The 23463-nt window shown below is 40.4% G+C and overlaps 2 protein-coding genes across 13 annotated transcripts in view; one reads left to right on the top strand and one right to left on the bottom strand.

The window, feature by feature from the left end:
• Positions 1 to 3251, bottom strand: part of MRPL13 (mitochondrial ribosomal protein L13) — a 51559-nt gene extending 48308 nt beyond the window's left edge. Inside the window, exons 1-2 of one of the 3 annotated variants that reach the window (XR_012157104.1) lie at positions 3142 to 3251; positions 1792 to 1915 (exon numbers count right to left, since the gene is read on the bottom strand). Coding sequence is in view for 1 of the 3 variants with exons in the window: in XM_073330242.1 (XP_073186343.1) it covers positions 1792 to 1915; positions 3142 to 3168 (151 nt within the window). In the remaining 2 variants the exon portion in view is untranslated. Of the gene's footprint in view, positions 1 to 1791; positions 1916 to 2764; positions 2974 to 3141 lie in introns of those variants that run through there. The other 2 variants (XR_012157105.1, XM_073330242.1) reach the window with 2 other exon arrangements.
• MTBP (MDM2 binding protein) overlaps positions 3152 to 23463 on the top strand; it is a 60625-nt gene continuing 40313 nt past the window's right edge. For 7 of the 10 annotated variants that reach the window (XR_012157102.1, XR_012157100.1, XR_012157103.1 and 4 more), the window contains exons 1-9: positions 3152 to 3404; positions 4713 to 4793; positions 8244 to 8317; positions 8417 to 8568; positions 15904 to 15962; positions 16988 to 17132; positions 19610 to 19727; positions 20488 to 20622; positions 21479 to 21573. Coding sequence is in view for 6 of the 10 variants with exons in the window: in XM_073330236.1 (XP_073186337.1) it covers positions 3167 to 3404; positions 4713 to 4793; positions 8244 to 8317; positions 8417 to 8568; positions 15904 to 15962; positions 16988 to 17132; positions 19610 to 19727; positions 20488 to 20622; positions 21479 to 21573 (1097 nt within the window). In the remaining 4 variants the exon portion in view is untranslated. Of the gene's footprint in view, positions 3405 to 4711; positions 4794 to 6099; positions 6209 to 8243; positions 8318 to 8416; positions 8569 to 9874; positions 10060 to 15903; positions 15963 to 16987; positions 17133 to 19609; positions 19728 to 20487; positions 20623 to 21478; positions 21574 to 23463 lie in introns of those variants that run through there. The other 3 variants (XM_073330240.1, XM_073330237.1, XM_073330241.1) reach the window with 3 other exon arrangements.

The raw sequence follows: 23463 nt of genomic DNA, 5'->3' as shown, positions 1-23463 counted from the left end.
CAGCAAAACTTTGTAGACATGGCCTAATGCATGTATCTATACTATGCCAAGAGTCCTAGACCACTGTGATGTCAAATGAGACTCAACCAATCACCACCCCATCTACAGCTAATTTGCATACAACAATTTCATTGGTTGTAAAAGGAAGACTGCACACTCCAGTATACCCTCCATTTGCCATCCATACAAATCAAGACAATCCCCAAAACACGTAGCCCATCAATGCCCTCACACCCTCGTTTGGCACCTGCAGAAATCCACACAACTCTCCCAGAACTACACACAAATCGACCCAACCAGCACACACAACAAAAACCACAAACATCACTCAGAAGCCTAGCATTTCTGTTCAGTCAGTGTGAAGCGATAGAAACAGGTATAAGCATGGTTTTTTGTTTACAATATCACCAGATTCGCAGTCTGTTACTATCCAGCTATTTTCTGCTTTTTTTACACACAACTTTACAAATCATACCCATGCAACAGCACAGGCTTGCAGCTACTAGTAAATTTATAATTAGGAATATATTTTAAACGTTCCACTGGAGTGGGATAAAAAAGTAAAACTTGATACACATCTGTTTAAAAAAAAAAGCAAAAGCAAGTAAGAACAAAAATACTGTCTACATTAGCTCTAATTCTTCAAGTTGCTCCACATGGGCAGATCCTCTCATTGCCTGTGCAATGCCACAATGAAGGCAATGGGAACCTTCACATAGGTGTAGGTGTTTACCCACATGGGCTCTTTGCAGAATTGGATCCTCAGACTGCACAGCATCAAGGACCTGATACAAAATCCACTGAATTCAGTAAGAGTCTCTCCATAAACTTCAGGCCCTTTGTGAAAGGCAGCTGACTGGTGACTTCAGGTGTGCCAAAATAAATATAAATTAGATTTTTAATTATATTAAGAAATGTTTTTTCTGCTGGAAGATTCAGTGGTTTAAAAGTCAAAAAGCTCCAAAGAGCATTGGTGCTCTGCCTTAGCCCACCTCTCTTCAACGAATCACATACTGGCAAAGCTCCAGACTTATCCTCATGCAGAGAGGATTGTCATTGATGGAATTGGCTTAGCATGTTAGACTCCGCTCTCCTCTTCCATTCTTTCACAGCTGACTGGCATTTGCTTCCATACATGATGCACAGTGTAGGGAATATTACTATTATTATCTGTTTTACAGAAGTTGCTCAGAGGCCTCAAACCAGATTCATGACTCCATTATGCTAGATGCAGTACAAACACACAGGAAGATACAAAATCCCTACCCAGAGAAGCTTACAGTTAAACATAGTTAGGCCAGGGACCATGTGTTTATACACCATCTAGAAAAATGAGACCTATAAGTAGGGTGATCAGATGACAAGAACAAAATATTGGGACACATGGTGGGGCAGCCACAGGCTTGCCGCCCCAAGCAAAAAAAAAAAAAAGTCGGAGTGCTGCCGAAGCAAAATATCAGGACAAATGGCATCCCGACCATACATCAGTCGGGACGTGGGACAAACAACTAAATATCGGGATGTCTGGTCACTCTACCTATAAGTGCTACTGCAACGTAATTGTTCAGCATTAAATAATACACAGCCTAGCTTTATACGGAAGAATAGTTCAGTGACATAAAGCCTCAGGGAGAAAAAAAATGAAGGTGGGGACAAAATGGTGAGTCTTAAAGTTTGTAAAGAATACAGAAAACACAAAAACTTAAAAAAAATATGATTAATGAAACTGAAAGAAAAGGAAACTTACAAGCGAAGGAAATCAAGCTTTCCTCAGTTTACTACAATACTTACTTAGTGCATGATACATAGGTTTATGCTTCCCCTGAAGTCTGATTACACTCACGGCTGCAAGTTTTCCGGGTGGTTGCATCTTTCCATCTATGAGATACCAGGCTCTGGCAAAGGTAGCCCATTGCTAAAGAAGATTGACAAAGTTGTAGTTAATGTAGTAAAATAAATACACTCGGCCTAAATAACTCCACAAAACCACAATCATGTTACGTATTTACAAGAAAATACATTAGATATTTTAGAGATTAACTACCATGATTTTTAACCAATATATAAATTAATTTTTAGGAAAAAAACTTTAATCACTGTTTCTAAATACTGTACAAACATTAATGTCCGATTATATTTCCCCAAGATTTTAAGAAAGGGTGGGGGAAACTGTAAAGTGCTGTATAAATTATCTTCAATAGTGATAATGCTACGAGGAAATAGCTAGACGTCTTTTCCACTTTCTGGTATTGTTTTCAAAATCTACATGTCCTCTTATAAATTATTGCTAACTAACAAGATAATAAGAGTTATAGGCCATCATAATTCTGACTGCTTTCTTTACTTTCATCGGGGGGGGAGGGGACGACGGACACAATTTTAAATGGAAGAATTACAGCTCTAATCCTGCAAGCACTTCATTAGTGAAGAGCAGGATCAGCAGGAATAGTTCTGTTGACTTCCATCGGTTGACTCTACGCCTGCAAACATTTACACACTTTACTTAATCCTGCAGACACTTAGGCACCGCCTACTGCACACATTTATGCAGAAGCTTAATTTTACTACTGTCCCAAGACAGGTGCCCGATTGTTGGCAGAATCCCGGCCGAAGCGTTTGCAAGATTGAAGCCTATGTTTGTTCCTTCCTTTCTGTACCTGCCATGTTACTTGCTGCCCTACAAAATTAGCTGCCCCACGTGGGCACGGTGAGCTTTACTCCTCTCTCCAGGGAGGGGAAATACAGCAACGCGTGGAGGCTTTACCTGCAGGGAAAACTGCTAGGGAAATGCAGAGAGCCCTTCCCTTCCCTGCTCTGCAGCCCACGGCCTGCCGCCCTCCACAGGCCAGACGCATCCCCGGGAAGCGCCCCGGCCTGGAGGCCGCAGCCGGCTCTTGCGCCGTAGGGCAGGGACAACACAGCTCCTGGGGAGAGGGCCCCGCTCCCCGCCCCGCAGAGGCACCAGTCCCCGCAGAGGTGGAAAGGGAGGCACCAGGCCGAGGGCACGCAGCCAGTGAGGGGCGCAGCCCGCGCTCTCCCCTCCCCCGCTGAGAGGAGCCGCCTCAGCGGCCGGCCCGTGGGCTCCCGCGTCCCCTCACCCGGCGAGGAGCCCTGCCCGGGGCCGCGGAGGGGCCCGCTCACCTGGGCCGCCTTGGTGTAGCTAGCCATGGCGGACGAGCGGCGCGCCGGGGGAGCGGGTTCGCTGCCGGACCCGGCCCCGGCCCCGACTCCCGGCGGCGGCGGGAAGCGGAAGCGGGGGCGTTGGAGGCGGGAGCGGCCGGCGCTGGCTGCTGAGCGTCCCCCCGGGCGGAGGCGCCCGGCCGCGGCTATGGACCGGTACCTGCTGTTCGTGAGCTGGGAGGAGCGGAGAGCCCCGCGGGCCGGCGGCGCTGAGCGCGTAGCAGGTGCCGGCGAGCGGGAATCGCGGGTGGCCAGAGAGCCCCGGGGCGAGGAGCTCGCGTCCCGCGGTGTCGTGCGCCGCCCGGTGCGGCTCCTCCAGGCACAGCCAGAGGGGCGTCTCTCGCCGGGGGCGGGCGCTGGTGCGGTGGGCCCCGAGTGGGTGAGCCGGCTGGGGGCCACAGGAGTCGGGGGAGGTCTGGGTACAACCAGCTGCAAGCGTTGGGGGGCGGGCGAAGGGGTGACTAGGACCCCCTCCCCCGGCTCTGTGCGGGGCGACGCGTCCCTGAGAGGGGCCGTGGCATCACTTCCAGCGTTGTTCGCAGTTCACTGGGGTGGTCAAGACTTCGAGTCGTGGCTCGAGCGTCGTGCGTGTTTTCCCCTGCAGCGCGCATTCCTGGTGGGACGCGCCCCAGGTGTCGGGCAGGCTGAGCGTGGCGCAGTGGGCACACAAGTGCATTCATTCGCCACGCTGCCTTCCGCTCCAGGCCACCCCGGGAGCTCGCAACAGCTTGGTTTTGAGCCATCATCATTCCTTCCTAACCGGGAGAGCTTCGGAACAATCCCACCGTGCAGCCGGCCGGCAAGGGAGCGGGGCGTGTTTCCTAGAGGATAAAAGAGACCTGCAAAATTGTGGCGTGAGGTGTTTACATCGTGTGGTCATGTTTGCAGTGCACCGTCACACCGATGTATAGAGTGACAAATGAATCAATCGACAAATGAAAAAACAAAACCACAAAAAAGCTACCAAGTCACAAAGGGCTAGCTTCTGAGAGGTGCCCGCAACAGTTCTATGCTATGGCACATCTCAGAAGGAGGCCCTTTGTGACTTGGTAGCTTTTTTGTGGTTTTGTTTTTTCATTTGTAGATTAATTCATAGATTCTAAGGCCAGAAGGGAGCATTGTAATCGTCTAATCTGACCTCCTGTGTAACACAGTCCATAGAACTTCTCCAAAATAGTTTCTAGAGCAGATCTTTTAGAAAAAACATCCAGTCTTGATTTTAAAAATTGTCAGTAAGGGAGAATCTGCCCAGACCCTGGGTAAATTGTGGCAAGTTGAACTTTCTTATGGATGGGGAGGTGCAAGTTCCCATGATATTGCTCTTGTGAGTTCTCTTCCTGGCTGAATGTGTCACAACAAATTTCAGGCCTCAAAAGAGGCTCTTCTTTGCATATCCTTTAAAGGCACCCTCTGCTAAACAGACACTTGAGACTAACTGGATCTGCTGGGCTAACTAGCAAGTTTTCTGGCGTTTGCAAGAAAGGAAGGAATTGTTTTTGTATTTTCTATTAATAGAAACTTGTTTTTTGCAGGTATAACTACTGCAAATGTTTATAACCTTCTGAAAGAAAATTGTAGAACCTTTATAAATGAGGATGTAAGCACATTCCCAGGTAAATATAGTGGCAAACAGCAATATAAGGCAAATGTAATTGTGGTTATTGTTGTTTAACCATGGCTTGAAAAATTGTGTTCCCCGGGCAAATAGGAACGTTTGAATGAATGAATGTCGTCACTCTCTGCAGAATCTGTGCTTTCATTTTTTTTTAAATCCACAATTAAAGTTTCTAGCCATTATATTTTTGAAGAAAATCTTCCAAATGTGAAACAAGTATAACCAATGCAGATTTAGCCAGAAAAAACTCCTGACAGCCACAGTGTCTGCTCCAGCTTGTGGCTTTCCCAAGCTACAACAGGTGTTTTCATTGCTGTTCAGAAGGAGGCAGTACTGAAACTGACAAAAATAAGAGTCACTTTCATTTTGCTGCTGCTTGGGAAATGGTGAAGTCTTCCCTTGACTCCCCTTGCGCAGGAAGTAGCCAGGTGATTGGGGGTAAAAACCTCCACCCATCTTTGCAGCCAGGAGGAGGAGTTGTTTCAGGGGTATGAGGTGGAACAGAGAGAATTCTTTTTCTCTCTTCTAGCAATTGATTTAGGGGATTTAATGTGTTTTAGAAACCTTTGGGCAGGAAGCTGAAATGAAAGCTAGGACCTTAAAACAATGTCCTGGGATAGCGCTCTGACAGGAACCCCAGCATTTTCCTCGCCTTGCCCAGCAGCTTAGTGGAGGGAAGGGGGAGCGGGATGGGCATTGCCATGGACAGTCACATTTCCTTCTCCCACCTATTTTCCATATTTTTCTCTGGCTAATAGGCTTAGTTCTCTAGATATTAGGCGTCTGTAGAATTTCCAGGCCTTATGGATGAGTGTGGGCAGGAGAAAGAGGTGGAAGGACTGATGGGATAAGTTGAAAAGGAGAAGTAAAGTACATAGTGAGATTTTTGTTGTGAGACACTATGTAGGGAAAATGAGAGAGAGGCAGACACAAAAGGTGGGTGGATGGAGAAAAGGGGAAATGGATACAGAGGACAACTCAAGAAAAGATCATGATTTATCATAGGAAAGAAAGAAGAAAGCAACTGGAATGAAGCTAGGAAGGGAAAGAGGGCATAACACATGCAAGAGAGTTGTAATAATTTCCAAAGAGCTTGTCAAACTGTCCACTGTCAGTATTTTCACTAACTAGTATTTGAGCAAATTCCAGTGAAACATGTTGAATAATATAGTCAAATTATTTTTCTGCTTTTTCAGTAAAACCAAGCTGTAAGCTACATCATAAAAAAAGTATTAAATAGAACACTGACAATATTATAGTTAAATACAGTACATACTATCTGTTCTATTCCTTCACTTGAAAAGGTAAAGCTTGTCTGTGTGTGAAACAGTACTTTCTTGGGAGTCAGAGACTGTGGAAACAACTTTCACCTGAAATAAGGACCATTGCAAACTTCACACCTTCTGCTCTAAGGCAAGGCTCATCTCTTTGATTTTGTTGTCTTTAACATAAATATATAGACACGTACACTTAAAAAATAGCAAGCCCTACCACAAGGCATTCCACTACTCACACTTCTCTCAAGGGGAAATGATGAGAGAAGAAACAAAATGTGACAGATTTTATTCACATTTCTTAATCTACTACTGGAAGGTGCTCAAATACTATATGGATGAGCGTGGTATAAGAATCTGTATAGAATACAAGGTATGTGGCTTTGGGCAGTAGGAAATGTGGCCTCTCAGGTTTTTTTTATTTTGACTAGTAAGTGTCAGGTAAGCAAATGTTGTCCAAAAACTATATTAATCTACATGTTGTGTCTTGTTCCTAGCAGCCAGGGCACTGTGGTTTAGTGGCAGTAAAGTCAAATGGCAAGAATAGCAGACTGAGTTTTCTTCAGGTCTGCACTCGCTCATGGCAACTCCTTGTTCAGGTCATACCCATTGTGCCTTGGCTACGGACTGACTCTGTGAGGTGATGAGCTCCTTATCTCCCATGATCAGGCCCTTCATAATTATACTTGTGGTCCCAGGTTTTTTATTAATAATCATGTTCTTTGTGCCTTGGTTCATTTTAATGGATGTAAAACGTGTAAAGCTTGCAGAGGCATTCAGAGCCTCAAGTAATGAACATTTGTAAAGTGCTTTGAGATCCTCTGATGAACTTGTACAAATTTCTAAGGTGCCTGTTCTGGTATTTTTTGACAATACCTGAAATTCACTATTTAATTTGAGTATTATATTACTGATTTACTTAATAATCAACCTGTTAATCTCTGATAGCTGATGCATTTATGTGTGACTTACATAGCACAATTGTGACCTTACTGAGTACCATGGCTATAGCTTTATGCGTAGGTCAGGAATGACTGGATTTCAAAACAACTAAACAAAGTAATTTGTTAATTTTTAGGCAAAAGGGTGAATTAATTACTTTACAAAATATAATTAACTGATCTGGATATGTTCTGTTTGTTTACGGCCAGCCCATTACCTCCAGTGTACAGCTGATTATGAGCCATGAGGAGGGACCCCGCTTTTAAGTTAAGCAGTTTGAGAGAGTTATCAGACTACTGAGCTGGCAATGTTATTTTCAGTTTTAGGGAAGTCACTGCAATGCTTGCTGATTTAGGGAAAACATTACTCTCTCATTCTATCAACCATCTGAGCCATGCTGATGAGTGTTGTGATTCAGCTGAAGTATGTGCATAAATTGTGGGAGGGGATAATTGTGAAGAATCAAACTGAGAAATTCTCTTACATTATCCTTGGTACAATTAGAGGCTCACACATGATTCAGTGCCTGTGGCTTTAGTTGTGATACCAAAAGAAGACTAATGCGTAAGCAACAGTGGCATATTAAAAAGTACATGTTAAGCACGTTTTGCTACAAAACTAAGATGCAAATATGACCTTCCAATACTGGTAACTTTTACCATCTACAGATTCACCACCATTCAGTTTAGTGTGGCACGATTTGCAATTTTTATGCATGTCTTACCTATGCTACAATACAGCCACGTTGGGGGAACTGATTACAAGGCAGTTGCCCCCATTATTAGTTGGTTTCAACCAGTCTGGAATGGAATCAATTTGTAGTGCAGGCTGGATCTTCAACATATCTGTAGGCTAAAGCCCCAATATTCTGCACATACTACAAATTAGGACATTTGTTAGCACATTGGGGGTAACTATGTTATAACCAGGTTACCTGACATGGTTGTATTTGTAACATAGGTCCTCAGATGACCAAAATAGAGCCTGCCCAGGACAGAGGGCAAATTATAGCCAAAAGAAAGCATCTTCGTTTAAAAAAAAAAATGGCTGTAGTTACCTGAAAAGTTATATATGACTGGGTTAGAAATTTAAGTAACTCAAGCAGTAAAGTAAGGTCACAAGTAAAAATCTTAATTCAAAATCTTTGTAAGAAGAAAATGAAATTGAAATAGGAAGAATGGACGTGTATGGATTGCTTTTGATGTTTAAAAATTTGTTTTATTCCTCTTTAGCATGTTCCGTGGCCGGCGTTCCAGGTATGAGGAAATGGTATTTTGCAAATCAAGTTATATATGATTTTTATCAGGTAAGAAGAAACACAGTTCTGTAACTCTTTAGCTGACTGTGCAAATTTTGATTAACATAAATCAGCACTTTGACTAATACGTTCCTTTTGCTTCATTAGTTTTGTAGTTCTGACTGGGAGGAGATCAATTTCGATGTGAAAAAAGATGAAAGTGAAAACTCTCTTCAAACCAGTATAGAAGAATGCCTGAGTGCTATTCAGAGTTTTGAGGAGGAAGATAGCAGCAGCAGAGAGTCACTGTCATTGACTGAGTATGTTTATTAAATTTTTATTGAAACATGTAGTGATTCAGATACGATACAGAACAAGGGAACCAAGTGAACTAATGAGTTCTTTTGATGATAGTTTGTGTCCATTTTAATTAATCAGTAATCCCTGAAAACCTTTAAATCCAAAATTCAGTGTGGTTTTTACATGACTCTTTACTTTAAAATATCTTAGTTATTTTGTTATTCCATAAAAGTTATCTTACTAACCACTGAAATTTTTGTACGAAAAGAAATATTCTACTACGAAAATGCAGGATATAATAAAGTTTACATGGAAACCTTGACTTGGTTTGGAAACAGCATGCATATTTTCTAGCCAGAGGCAGACCCTACTTTTTGGTGCTTAATTAACTGGCAGCCCAATATTGTGAGTGGTGCTCTTAAGTTTTATCTTGCTTCCTGTGAATACCCAGTGAATGAATTCTTTTTCATTAGTTCTAACTGCTGGCTTAATTAAGATGCTGAGACAGGCATGAAACATATCCCCTTTTTGTTCTACATCAAGATGTTTGAATCAGTCAGTTAAACATAAATATAGGGGATTGATTTTTGTTCTCTGTTTTTTAAGAACTTTGACATCATTTCAAAGTATCACAAGATGTTTGTTTATGTTTGCTAATCTGTCATTTTACTTCTAGCTGTTCAGTGACTAGAATACCTAATACTCTGCCTGTCTTGAATGATGTGTGTATGCACAGTTAAAATTTATATTATATTCTTATATTTTATTTCCTCAAAAAGGTCCATTGTAGTGACATGTTCCAGGATTTTCAAAGGAGCCTGAGGCAGTTAGGTGCTCAAATCTCACTGAAATGCTGTAGGAGTTGGGTGTCTAATATAACTGGTCAAAAAAAATTTTGAAACGTTTTCCACTGGAGAATGCAGATTGGTCCGAATCAAAACCATTTCATGGGAATGTGCTGATTTTGACAATTTTGTTTGTTTTGACTTTATTGATTTGATTAATTTAATTTTGGTTTTTATAATAATTATAAAATATTACATTTAATACTAGATATTGGTTTGATGTTATTGAATTATTTTGTTGTTACCAAATTGAAATATTTGGAATTTTTGTTCCAAGGGAAATCTTGAATTTTGCCTTTTTGTTCCAAATGTGAACAAAAACAAATTTTGAAATGTCAGCATTTCTGACAGAACAGAAATTTCTGCTTCCAGTTAGTGCTCATGTATAACTACCTTAGGTCCCTTTGATAATCTCAGGGATAGCATATAATCTGTTAGAATTATGTTTAGTCTAAATCTCTTTTCATTTTATCATTTCAAGATAAAGTAAGTTTATGGAGAGAAAGGAGAGCAAACAAATGAGTAAAACAAGTTTAAATGCATGTTGAAAACTGAAAAACCTATAAAATCAGCCATACTGGGTCAGACCAAAGGTCCATCTAGCTCAGCATCCTGTCTTCTGACAGTGGTCAATGCCAGGTGCCCCAGAGGGAATGAACAGAACAGGTAATTATGAAGTGATCCATCTACTGTTGCCCATTCCCAGCTTCTGGCAAACAGAGGCTAGGGACACCATCCCTGTCCATCCTGGCCAATAGCCATTGATGAATTTATCTAGTTCTTTTTTGAACCCTGTTATAATCTTGGCCTCTACAGCACCCTCTGGCAAGGAGTTCCACAGGTTTACTGTGCATTGTGTGAAAAAATACTACTTTTTGTTTGTTATAAACCTGCTGCCTATTCATTTCATTTGATGGTCCCTATTTCTTGTGTTATGAGAAGGAGTAAATAACCCCTCCTTATTTAATTTCTCTACACCAGTCGTGATTTTATAGACCTCTATCATATCTCCCATTAGTCATCTCTTTTCCAAGATGAAAAGTCCCAGTCTTATTAATCTCTCCTCAAACGGCAGCCGTTCCTTGTCCCTGATTATTTTTGTTGCCTTTATCTGAACATTTTCCAATTCCAATATATCTTTTTTGAGATGGGGCGACCACATCTGCATGCAGTATTCAAAGTGTGGGCGTACCATGGATTTATATAGAAGCAATATGATATTTTCTGTCTTATTATCTATCCCAGTGGTTCTCAAAGCCGGTACGCCGCTTGTTCAGGGAAAGCCCCTGGCGGGCCGGACCGCTTTGTTTATCTGCCACATCCGTAGGTTCGGCCGATTGCGGCTCCTACTGGCCGAACCTGTGGACGAGCAGGTAAACAAACCGGTCGGCCCGCCAGGGGCTTTCCCTGAACAAGCAGCAGCCTGGCTTTGAGAACCACTGATCTATCCCTTTCTTAATGATTCCCAACATTCTGTTCGCTTTTTTGACTGCTGCTGCACATTGAGTGGATGTTTTCAGAGAACTATCCACAGTGACTCCAAGATCTTTCTTGAGTGGTAACAGCTAATTTAGAACCCATCATTTTATATGTATAGTTGGGATTATGTTTTCCCATGTGCATTACTTTGCATTTATCAACATTGAATTTCATCTGCCATTTTGTTGCCCAGTCACCCAGTTTTGAGAGATCCTTTTGTAACTCTTCGCAGTCTGCCTAGGACTTACCTGTTTTGAGTATTGTATTATCCTCAAATTTTGCCACCTCACTGTTTACCCCTTTTTCCAGACCATTTATGAATATGTATAGTAGGACTGGTCCCAGAACAGACCCTTGGGGAACACCACCATTTACCTCTCTCCATTCTGAAAACTGACCATTTATTCCTACCCTTTGTTTCCTATCTTTTAACCAGTTACCAATCCAGGAGAGGACCTTCCCTCTTGTGCCATGACTGCTTACTTTGCTTAAGAGCCTTTGGTGATGGAGCTTGTCAAAGGCTTTTTGAAAATCTAAATACAGTATATCCACTAGATTCCCCCTTGTCCACATGCTTGTTGACCCCCTCAGAGAATTCTAGTAGATTGGTGAGGCATGATTTCCCTTTACAGAAACCATGTTGACTATTCCCCAACAAATTATGTTCATCTATGTGTCTGACAGTTTTGTTCTTTACTATAGTTTCAACCAGTTTGCCTGGTACTGAAGTCAGGTTTACCAGCCTGGAATTGCTGGGGTCACCGCTGGAGCCCTTTTTAAAAATTGGTGTCACATCAGCTATTCTCCAGTCATTTGGCACAGAAGCTGATTTAAATGTTAGGTACAGTTAGTAGTCCTTCAATTTCACATTTGAGTTCCTTCAGAACTTTTGAGTGAATACCATCTGGTCCTGGTGACTTATTACTGTTTAGTTTATCAATTTGTTCCAAAACCTCCTCGAATGGCACCTCGACCCGGGACAGTGCCTCAGATTTGTCACCTAAAAAGAATGCCTCTGGTTTGGGAATCTCCCTCACATCCTCAACCATAAAGACTGATGCCAAGAATTCATTTAGTTTCTCTGCAATGGCCTTATCGTCCTTGAGTGCTCCTTTAGCATCTTGATCGTCCAGTGGCCCCACTGGTTGTTTAGCAGGCTTCCTGCTTATGTACTTAAAAAACATTTTGCTCTTACTTTTTGAGTCTTTGGCTAGCTGTTCTTCAAATTCTTTTTTGGCCTTCTTAATTATATTTTTACACTTCATTTGCCAGAGTTTATGCTCCTTTCTATTTTCCTCACTAGGATTTAACTTCTCCTTTTTAAAGTATGCCTTTTTGTCTCACTGCTTCTTTTACTTTGTTGTTTAGCCATGGTGGCTCTTTTTTGATTCTCTTACTATGTTTTTTAATTTGGGATATGCATTTAAGTTGAGCCTCTATTATGGCGTCTTTAAAAAGTTTCCATGCAGCTTGCAGGGATTTTACTTTTGGTGCTGTGCATTTTAATTTCTGTTTAACTAACCTCCTCATTTTTGTGTAGTTCCCCTTTCTGAAATTAAATGCTACCGTGTTGGGCTGCTGCGGTGTTTTCCCTGCCACAGGGATGTTAAATTTAATTATATTATGGTCATTATCACCAAGTGATCCAGCTATATTCACCTCTTGGACCTGATCCTGCGCTCCACTTAGGACACATCAAGAATTGCCTCTCCTCTTGTGGGTTCCAGGACTAGCTGCTCCAAGAAGCTGTCATTTAAGATGTCAAGATACTTTATCTCTGCATCCTGTCCTGAGGTGATATGTACCCAGTCAATATGAGGATAGTTGAAATCCCCCATTATTATTGAGTTATTTACTTTAATAGCCTCTCTAATCTCCTTGACCATTTCACAGTCACTATCACCATTCTGGTCAGGTGGTCAGTAATATATCTCTACTTCTATCTTCTTATTATTCGAGCATGGAATTGCTATCCATAGAAATTCTATGGTACAGTTTGGTTCATTTAAGATTTTTACTTCATTTGACTCTGTGCTTTCTTTCACATGTAGTGCCACTCTCCCATCAGCACGACCTGTTCTGTCCTTCTGATATATATTGTACCCTGTTATTACTCTGTCCCATTGATTATCCTCATTCCATCAAGTTTCTGTGATGCCTATTATTATCAATAATCCTCATTTAATACGAGGCACTCTAGTTCACCCATCTTATTATTTATTTAGACTTCTAGCATTGGTATATAAGCACTTTAAAAACTTGTTACTTTTTAGCTGTCTCCCATTACATGATGTAATTGAATGAGACTTTTTTTCATTTGACTGTTTCTCATCAAATCATACCTGTATTTTATCTTCCATACTCTCCTGCTTACTAAGACATAGGGAATCTCCATTAGTAGATCCTTCCCTAAGGGATGTCTCTGTCCGAACCACATGCTTCTCTGTACCTGTTGGCTTTCCCTCAGCCCTTAGTTTAAAAACTATAAAATGTGCTAATGCATCATGGGGAGAAATTGCCACTAGAAGAGCCAGTCAGTTATTCTCTGAAACATAGCATCTTTATAAAATAGATAGCAGTGTGTCTTCAAATATACTTTTAAAATCAGGCTTTTAGTTTTTGTATACTCACTTTTGTTATTCTGATGATAATCTACAAAAAATATTTCCAAGTAACACCAGTTTTAGGATCTTCTCTACAGCATTTTTGACTTTGCCAAAATGCTCTAATGTAGACCATTCTACCGCAGATGTAACCACCAAGCACTTGGGTAGGTGCCATGTGTCTACACTCACAACTTCTTCCAAGTGTGCACTGACATTCATACCACTGTTATTTCACTTACTCTGAGCAAAGATAAACACAGTTGCATCCTCCACTGTGTCCCTCTGCACCACTGTAATGCCAGAATTGCCAGAACATGCCAGTTGCAATAGTGCTACCCAGTGCTACTCCACAGTGTTCTTGCCCACAGTTCAGTGACATCTCTGATAGGTCTCTGTCACTTATCTACTCACACTCCATCCCCTCTATGTAGGCCAGAGAACAGATGAGGCAGTACTCATCTGGTCTTGGCTCTGCTTTTCACTTGCCTTTGCCATTTTCTCCTCCTCCTTGTTTTTAAAGGCACAGAGTCCTAATACAAGCAAAACTGAATGTTAGGTTTTTCCCTTTGGCTTTTCAACAATGTATAATCTGGATAATAAAGCCTTTGTATAATTGAAACATGTTAGAACTCCAACAATAAACTTTTCAAAGGGGAAGTGGTTATGCCTCATGGGGAGCCTAGCGGGATCTCTTCCATCACAGCAAGGCTTACACTGCTCCCCTCACAACATCTTAGTGGAGATACAAAAGAGAAGGAGATGGTTAACCCAACAATAATAACTAGGGCCCTACCAAATGCACGGTACATTTTGGTCAATTTCATGGTGATAGGATTTCTAAAATAGTAAATTTCATGATTTCAGCTATTTAAATCTGAAATTTCATGGTGTTGTAATTGTAGGAGCCCAGCTCTAAAGGCAGAGCTGCCACCAGCTGTAGCGCAGAAGTGGTATGGTACTGTCACCCTTACTTCTGTGCTGCTGCCGGCAGAGCTGGGCCCTCAGTCAGCAGCTGCCACTCTCCGGCCACCCAGCTCTGAAGGAAGCAGCTCAGAAGTAAGGATGTCATGGTACGGTATTGCCATCCTTACTTCCGGGGTGCTGCTGGCAGGGTGCTGCCTTCAGAGCTGGGCATCTGGCCAACAGCCACTGCTCTCTGAAGGCAGCACAGAAATAAGGGTGGCAATACCCCGAGCCCCCTAAAATAACCTTGTGATCCCCCTGCAACTCCCTTTTGTGTCAGGACCGCCAGTTTGAGAAACGCTTGTGTCCCCCGTGAAATCTGTGTAGTATAGAGTAAAAGTACACAAAAGACCCCAGATTTAACAGTTCGTGATGCGTTTTTCATGGCCATGAATTTGGTAGGGCCCTAATAATAACTAAAAATCCAAAAAGCAAAACAGCTATGTCACAAAACGTGAACTCATGAAAGTAATCACAAAAAAACCCAGTAATAGGAACACAAGCTTCTTGCCTCCTCAAGTGTAACCACTCCAAAAAGGGGATGGCTCACTCTTGCAGAAATCAGCACGCTAGGTCTAAAGTTGATTCATTGTAACACAGCATTTGCTCAGGTGACTTGAATTCAGGGAAGAGCTTAAGAAAAAATCCCCAAAACTTCGGTTCTAAAGAACAAATTACAAATCTTGATAGTGAGGAAATGGCAGCATAGAGCACAGGTTGTTAACATATAGAGTAGTTGGCATTCTAGAGATATTGGGGTGGTTTTTTTTAATCTTAGAGGGAACCAATTGACTACACTTTTCTTCTGGCTGTTTAAAATCTTAGATACTTAAATTCCTACCGTTTTTAAGTTTAAAATCTAGGCTTTTATGTAGTGTATATGGTGTATGTTCTTATGCTGTCACTTGTACCAAGATAAGGCATGCCTTGCACGTCTCTTCTGGAAAATAATATTACACATGTAAATGTAGTAGATTCTGTTGCAATAGGTAAATGTGTAGCACTGAGAATGAAACTACTCATATTAAATGTAAGTAGTAAAATACATAGGATGGATAGTTATCCATTATTGTTAATATGTTGATAGCTATAGTACTACAGAGCAGAAGATTGTAAAGAGCTGTAAATGAAGCTGAAGATTTTACCTTTGGTTACTCGCTTTGAGAGGCAGCATAGACTAGTGGACAGAGCACAGAGCTGGGAGCCAAATACTCTTGAATTCTAAACCCAGTTCTACCACTGACTCTGTGGCCTTAGGTTAAGTGATTTCTCCATCTGCCTTTGTGTCCCTGTGAGTAAAGTGGAAATGTCAGTGATTCCTTGCAGGGTTTATATGGTAATTGCTTCGTGCTTTAAAGACGTAATATACTTTCATGAAGTGCTAAATATCATTACAGGTAATTTAGTTCTGGATAATTTTGTATATAAACTTTTTCAGTCTGGTAATCCTTTTTAATTTCAGTGTCTATGAAGAATCTGCAGAGAGTCTACATCAGTTATCGGACAAGCTCCCTGCTCCTGGTAATTTCACAGAAAGGCTAGTGTTTATCGTGAAGGTCCCTGTTCTGAGGAGCTTGCAGGCTAAGGACAGACAGACAGAAGTTAAGGGAATGGGAGCAACAAATGGGGAATTTTTAAATGTCAGCTAGTTTCACTCTAGGTGGCATTGCAGAAGTGGATACTTTAGTGACTTAAACATGGACTGGATATTTGCCTTGTGAATAAGCTCAGGGAGGTTGGACCATGCATGTGGTGGGGGCTGTGTGGAAGAAGTGATGGAGGTAACTGATTGTGAGAAGGCAGATGGAGGTTGAGAACATTGGCAGAGAGGGGGTGGAGGGTAGGTAACATGAAGCCCAATGTGCAAGTGTGAATAGGGAGGGGGAATTAGAGAGTTTTGAAGCTTACATTTGATTCACTAGCTGATGGGTGGCGGAAGTGGGTGTGGAGTGTTAGTGGAGAGATCCAAAGGAGAGTGATGATCAAATCAACAGGCAAGGAAAATGACTGGACTGAAGTGAGCGATGTGTGATTTTTTTTGGGAGGTCAGAGTGGAGGATGTTGCAGTGATCAAGGCAGGATATAGAGGGTCTGAATGGCGGATTTCACTGTGAGGGATGGAAAGAAAAGTACACACCTTGAAGAGGTTGAGGAGGATGAAACCAGACACAGCCTGGCAAGGGAGAAGGGGGAGTCAAAAATAATCTGTGTATCATTGACTCGAGTCACAGGGCTGGAGTTGTTGATGGTGATAGAGAAGGGAGGGAAGTAGAGAATGTTTGGGAGAGAAGATAATGCGTTTTGGTTTTCCTGTGGAGCATAAGCTGGTGACAAGACATCCAAGAGGAGATGCTAAAGAGACAGGCTGAAATTCCAATAGCAGTGTTTCAAATCTTGTTCCTACATTTCTTGATTCTGCCCCTTTAAACATATCTGATCTCCATCAGCAGTAAAACCTATCTTCTATAGAATGTTTTATAAATTTGGCTTACTCTTTAAAATGAGATGAATGCAATTAATGCACACCATGTGTGTTTTATTTACAGGAAGAGCCATGGTTGATGTAATACTACAGTCTTCTGAAAGAGATGCCCCCAAGTTAAAAGACTGCTTACCTGCTATTGGTGCCCTGAAACATCTGAGAGAATGGCATTCTGCAAAAATCACTATAGCAACAAATGACTATAAAGGGTACGATTTTTTTAGTTGTTCAAGCAGGTTCGTTATTTGTTTTGCGTCAACATGCGCTACTGCTTTTAATAAAGCTCATGCAATGTCTTCGTTCTTGACAGGTATTCTTTAGGAAAGTACAGATTTCTCTCTTCTCGTTATTTAAGAGGAGGAGCTATCCAGACAATTCTGTTGCTGTAAATACATGCTTTCAGCAAAGGGGCCGACAGAAATGCAAGCATTTAAAAAGCTTCCTTAATATCTAGGGCAGTGGTCTCCAAAGTGGGGTGCGCGAGAGCCCCCATGGGGGTGCGCGGCAAGAGGAGCCCCCCCAAAGCAGCGCTGACCCTTCGGCGGCACACTGGTGGCAGCTTTTTCTTTTTTTTGCTTCCCCAGAGCTGGCCCTGGGGGTGCGCGATCCAAAAAGTTTGGATACCCCTGGTCTAGGGCACATTATATAAATATATTTTATCTCATTTTACTCAACTTTCCCTCATATATCTAGTTTTCCCTGATATCCTGGCTTCATTTTACATAACCTATTGTATAAAGTTAATATGTTACAACACGCAATTATTATTGATTAACTTTGAATCTGGGTTTGTAATTTTTATAAAATGGGAATTGTCAAGGTTCCTTCCCCACTCTGAATTCTAGGGTACAGATGTGGGGACCTGCATGAAAGACCCCCTAAGCTTATTCTTACCAGCTTAGGTTAAAAGCTTCCCCAAGGTACAAACTGTTTTACCTTTTGTCTTTGAACCTTTATGCTGCCACCACCAAAGTAAGTGCCCACTTGGAAACGTCTCTCCCCCCCCCCCAAATATCCTCCCAAGCACTACACCCCCTTTCCTGGGGAAGGCTTGATAAAAATCCTCACCAATTTGCATAGGTGAACACAGACTCAAACTCTTGGATCTTAAGAACAATGAAAAGCAATCAGGTTCTTAAAAGAAGAATTTTAATTGAAGAAAAAAGAATCACCTCTGTAAAATGAGGATGGTAAATACCTTACAGGGTAATCAGATTCAAAACATAGAGAATCCCTCTAGGCAAAACCTTAAGTTACAAAAAGACATAAAAACAGGAATATCCATTCCATTCAGCACAACTTATTTGATCAGCCATTTAAACAAAACAGAATCTAACGCATATCTAACTAGATTGATTGCTAACTCTTTACAGGAGTTCTGACTTGCATTCCTGCTCTTGTCTTGGCAAAAGCATCGCACACACAGACAGACCCTTTGTTCTCCCCCCCTCCAGCTTTGAAAGTATCTTATCTCCTCATTGGTCATTCTGGTCAGGTGCCAGTGAGGTTATCTTAGCTTCTTAACCCTTTATAGGTGAAAGGGTTTTTCCTCTGGCCAGGAGGGATTTAAAGGTGTTTACCCTTCCCTTTATATTTACAACAGGAATCAAGTTGCTATTTTTGCCTTTTGAAGTTAAGACTATTGACTTGAATATTTTTAATTACACCCAAGTTTGTTGATTGCCTATTACCCTCCCACCTAGTCAGCTCAGTGTAAAATATAGAATGCCTTTGATATGTTTTATTTTTAACCACAAGTCACTTCAGCTGCTTTTTTCCCAATGAAGAGAATTGGGAACTAGAGTAGGGGTGCCTAAGCTTTGGGTCCAATAGGTAGGCTCAGTCATCCATAGTCTTGCTGTCATTTGCCATAACCATGTACTTTCTTTCAAATCCAAGTCTGGCATTTGGGACAGAGGGTTAATCCCATAATATGTTACCTTGCTTGAGACCTGGTCAATAGAATTGTGATAAAACAAGGAAACTAAATGCGTAGTCCTGAAATAAACACCTATAGCTAGAGAAAATATTTACTTGTCGTAAGACACCTGCTAATACACAAAGAGGGAGATGAAAAACTATCATGATCAATTTATCACAATGGAAAATTCCTTCCTAGTTTCAAGTATGGTAGTCAACACTTCCCTGTGCAACCTGCTTTGGATCAAGTAGGCTTAGCTCCGTGCTGTGCTGAATATCCCTTATCCATAATGAGGCAACCTGGTCCTGCTCTTTCAACATGTAAACCCACACAAACAATGAACAAGGGTAGGGAGATCTTCTAGTTGGCAAGAGAAGCCAATGTCTTCCCTTTCCATACATGCCTCCTTATTCCCCTTTGTACACAGAGATGGCCAATAGTAGGACGTGCAGACCACAAGACTGCTAATTACAGGCCGACTTATTTTGCCAAGCCAGTCATTGCTTGATACAGGCCAGTGCATCCTACTGTCATCTTGGTGGAGCACGGAAACACCTTCCCCTACAGAAGGGGGAGCCAGCATTTCTGTAAAAGTTTGTACTTTTCAGAGTACAAAGTTATACATATTTCTCTGTGTTCACATATTTTCAGAAGTCTGTGTTTAGTGCTAACATTTAGTAGATACATTGGATTAAACCACATAGCATGTTAATCTGTAAAACTAGATGAAATATGAGATTCATTCTTTTTTCTTTACATTTACAGTGGCTGGCAAAAAATTGCAGACTACCTATCAGCAGATGTTGTGGCTTCAGATAATCTAATAAATATTATTGATTCAAAAGAGCTGTGGAGAGGAGAGATTCAGATATGGGAAAGAAAGGTAAATTAATTTTTTCTAGTTTTGGTTAACTTTGTTTTGGTTCACTGTGTACACATGCTGTATGAAATTGTTATGGGATATATACTGTATTATAAATGCTTAAACTTCCTGCTTTCATCTGAATTTTTTAACAATCTAATTATATAGAAACAAGTTTTAATCATTAAGACTTTTTTTCTAAACGGAGACAGTACAAGCTGACTTTTTTTTTTTTTTTGTAATTCAGTATATCTAAACTGTGGAGTTTCATGATTTAGGGGCCTAACTTTAGGTACCATTCTTTTTACCCTCTTTACCTTAGGTTTGTGTGTGTGTGTGTGTGTGTTTCTAAGCCAAATCTTTTGTTGTTCATGACAAGCCATTATCCTCTTTCTGTGCTATTTTGTAGTACTCAGATGAAAACCCACATCTAGCACAAAAGCAGCAACCATTCAACTGTAGAAGACTCTGCTTGTGTTTGCAATGTCTTAATCTTGAGTACATTGCCTGGTGATCCAACCCTAATATTATTTGTACTTAGTTGTTTGTTGAAATCTGTTGGGCCATATCCTTTTAAAGTAATTGTGTATTTAATTGACTGAAGAAAAATGGGTTTATTAAAATAATGCTTTGCTTTATGTAAACTTTATTTAATTCTTCATCCGCTAGTTGCACCAAATGCTTGATATGCAAGAACATGAACATTTTTCTAACCTAATTCATCCCATTAATGTCAGGCTTTGTATCTGCCTTTTTAAAATATTCTATCTATTTTCTTTAGTTTGGATTTGAAGTTAGGTTTCCAAAATTTTGCATAAAGGGTGTCTCGGCCAAACCATTCAGCACATCACATTTAAATACTTGCTTTGCTGCCAAGAAAACAGCACAATCAAAGACTACTAATATTTTGCCAGAGGTAAGGCCTGTGTTTGATCTTTCTTTGAACTACAGTAGTTCACTTTTTTTACCTTCCTGAGGAAATTAATAATGAGGGAAGCGATAGTCAGGATTCAAAAACAAATATAAAAGTACTGACTCTATAATGTACAGCTCTTAAGGCTTATCTTGTTCATATTTTTGTCTGGATAGTATCTGTAATATTTGATGTAATTACATGTCTAAAATGTGACACTACGTTCCCAAAGTAGAAACGAAAAATGGTTCTGATTTCTTAGCTTTCAAAAAATTTAATGTTAAATACTACTGTAGCATGTTGGAAGCATATATTCATTTATTTACTTTATTAAACACTTTTTTCTGAAAATTGCTTGTACCATTTTTACCCAGTGGAAATTGGTCGTCTTTTTTAAAGTTTAAAAATCTAAATCCATTTATTGGTGGAAACTACTTAATATGAAACCCCTTTAATGTAACCACATATATGAATTTTAATAGTTTTTTACAGTTAAAGCTTCTAAATATATTTTGTCCTTAATTGTATGGTCTTGGATGATTTGTATTTATAGTATCTGAGGGAAGATGGGCTCAGAAGCAGCCCTGCACATATTATTTCATATGTATAGTCTAAGGAATCTATTGGAAGAATTGTTTTAGGCACATTTCATAAGTTTGCCCTTTTAAGATGTTTAATTATATTTTAATTTGGCTATATTGCAAAACCTTCCTCTATTTCTCACTCCCACCTCCCTGCTTCAGATGTGTTTCTAAATAAGGACCCAGTTCAGCAAAGCACTTAAAGCAAATGATTAAGTCCCACTGAAATAATATCTAAAATATAAAAGTTACAAATTCTGAATTTAATTTCTTTTCAGGTTTTTCATTATTATGGTCCTGTGTTAGAATTCATGCGGCTGGTGGTGCTCTCAGATCTGCCATCCTATTTTGTATCAGATCTTGAATTTGAGCTGTATCCTTTTGTTTCAAAGCTCCTCTTTCCCCCCCGGTGTTTGCAAAGTGGGGGAAGAGGACGGGGGCTGTGGTGGGCTACCTTAATTTGCTATACTTATGATGTATATTTAGTTATGCCAAAGGTGCCTAGGCACCTTTTAGCGCTTCTATAAAACGAAATAAAATAAAGATGCATATTAATATTATAAAACTATTTTTCTGATTATATTACCAATTACATCAAGTACTGTGTAGTATGTGATGTGAGACTATGGTAATGTTTACCTTTCTATAGCACAGTAATACTTCTCTTGTTATAGAAATCTGTGATTTAAAAAAAAAATTTCAAAAAAAAATATCTCAATATGCAATGACTAGATGAGGCATGTAAACCAATATATTCTCCATCTTATTCTGCACAGTATTTAAATTCACCTTGTATTGGCAGCTGGTCATTTAAGGGGAGGCCCTTCAGGGTAAAAGAGCTTCTTGTCCTGCTTCATTTTATTTTTGCAAGAGTCAAACCATTTATTGTCCAATGTCTCTATTCTTTCTTAAATTTAATTTCTGATCGCTTTAAAAGAAAATGCTCTGGTGTTCAATTTAATATACTGAATTCCTCTTATCTTTCATTCTAAATCTGGACCATTTTTCTTAAACCATCTTCTAAAAATAAGCGTGTTTCTTGGCTAATTGCAAGAGGGACTTCATTACACATATTAAAGTTATATGGCCAATCAGAAAAAAAAATGGCACTGATGTATGAATCTAGTTTCCCCCATCAGCAAGACCTGAATAGTGCTAATTAGTCTGAGCACTTGTGACCCTTTTTTTAAACTGAGTTCTCCAAAGCTAGGTAATTATCTCTGTTTAATATTGTCTCAGGATGTTTTAATACTCCGTCAATTAAAGTACTCCTCAGTGCATTAGTGATCATACCAGTCTATTGAAGTAGTCCCATATCCATTTAGACTGTACTATACATAAAAAAGAGTGAGAAATTCCTCCCACTCCCAGACTTTTCGGAATACAGAATAACAAGTATATTAATTGAAAGAGATTTGTCTGTTACATTGGAACTGACATCTGTGGCAGTTCTGCTGTGAACTGGAGGCAGTATTGTAGCTCTAAGGGTATGTCTGCACTGCAAAAAAACAAAATAAAACCCCAAACAAAAAGTAACTATGGCAATGAGCAGACTTGGGTTTGTGCTGTGGGGCTAAAAATATCAGCGTAGGTGTTTGGACTCAGGCTGGAACCTGGTGAGAGGGAGTGGATCCTAGAATCTGCGCTCTAGTCCAAGTCCGAACATCTGTTTTTGGCTCTGTAGCACGATCCCGAATCAGTTGATCCAGCTCTGAGACTTACTGCCACGGGTCTTTTCTTGCAGTGTAGGCATACCCTTTAATGTTCTGGGTTAATAGACCATAATACTCTATATACATCGTGCGTAGGAATATTTACATGATTTAAAAGACATTTACCTAATAGAGAAGCCTCCATCCATAGTAGTAATTATCCCTACATATAATAAAAGGAAAAAGATCATGGATTAGTTTGTGATATGCAAATAGCTTGATCAGAGGTAGGCAAAAAGCCAAGTCTTTACAGCCTGCTAAAATGAAGTAGGCTCACAGCCATATGAAGTTTGTCATGCTTAGTTTTGTAAGTGGAGGTATAAAGTGCACTAGAAGTAACACACTCGCTTTGATCTAATGCCATGATAAAATTAAACAAATAATCTTAGCTTGCGTAGTTTACCTAACAGGTTGAAACAAAGAGGGCCATGCTGCTTTTTGTAGGATGAAGAGGAGAAGGGGATATTTTGCTATGCGCTCCTATTTTGTTATAGTGACACTCCACTAATGTTGAGCTTTCTGTGTGAAGAAAAGCCTTAAGTGGTTTTAAT

This window comes from Lepidochelys kempii, chromosome 2, assembly GCF_965140265.1.
Source record: "Lepidochelys kempii isolate rLepKem1 chromosome 2, rLepKem1.hap2, whole genome shotgun sequence".
In the NCBI taxonomy this organism is placed as follows: domain Eukaryota; kingdom Metazoa; phylum Chordata; order Testudines; family Cheloniidae; genus Lepidochelys; species Lepidochelys kempii.
This window is presented reverse-complemented; position numbering and strand designations above follow the sequence as displayed.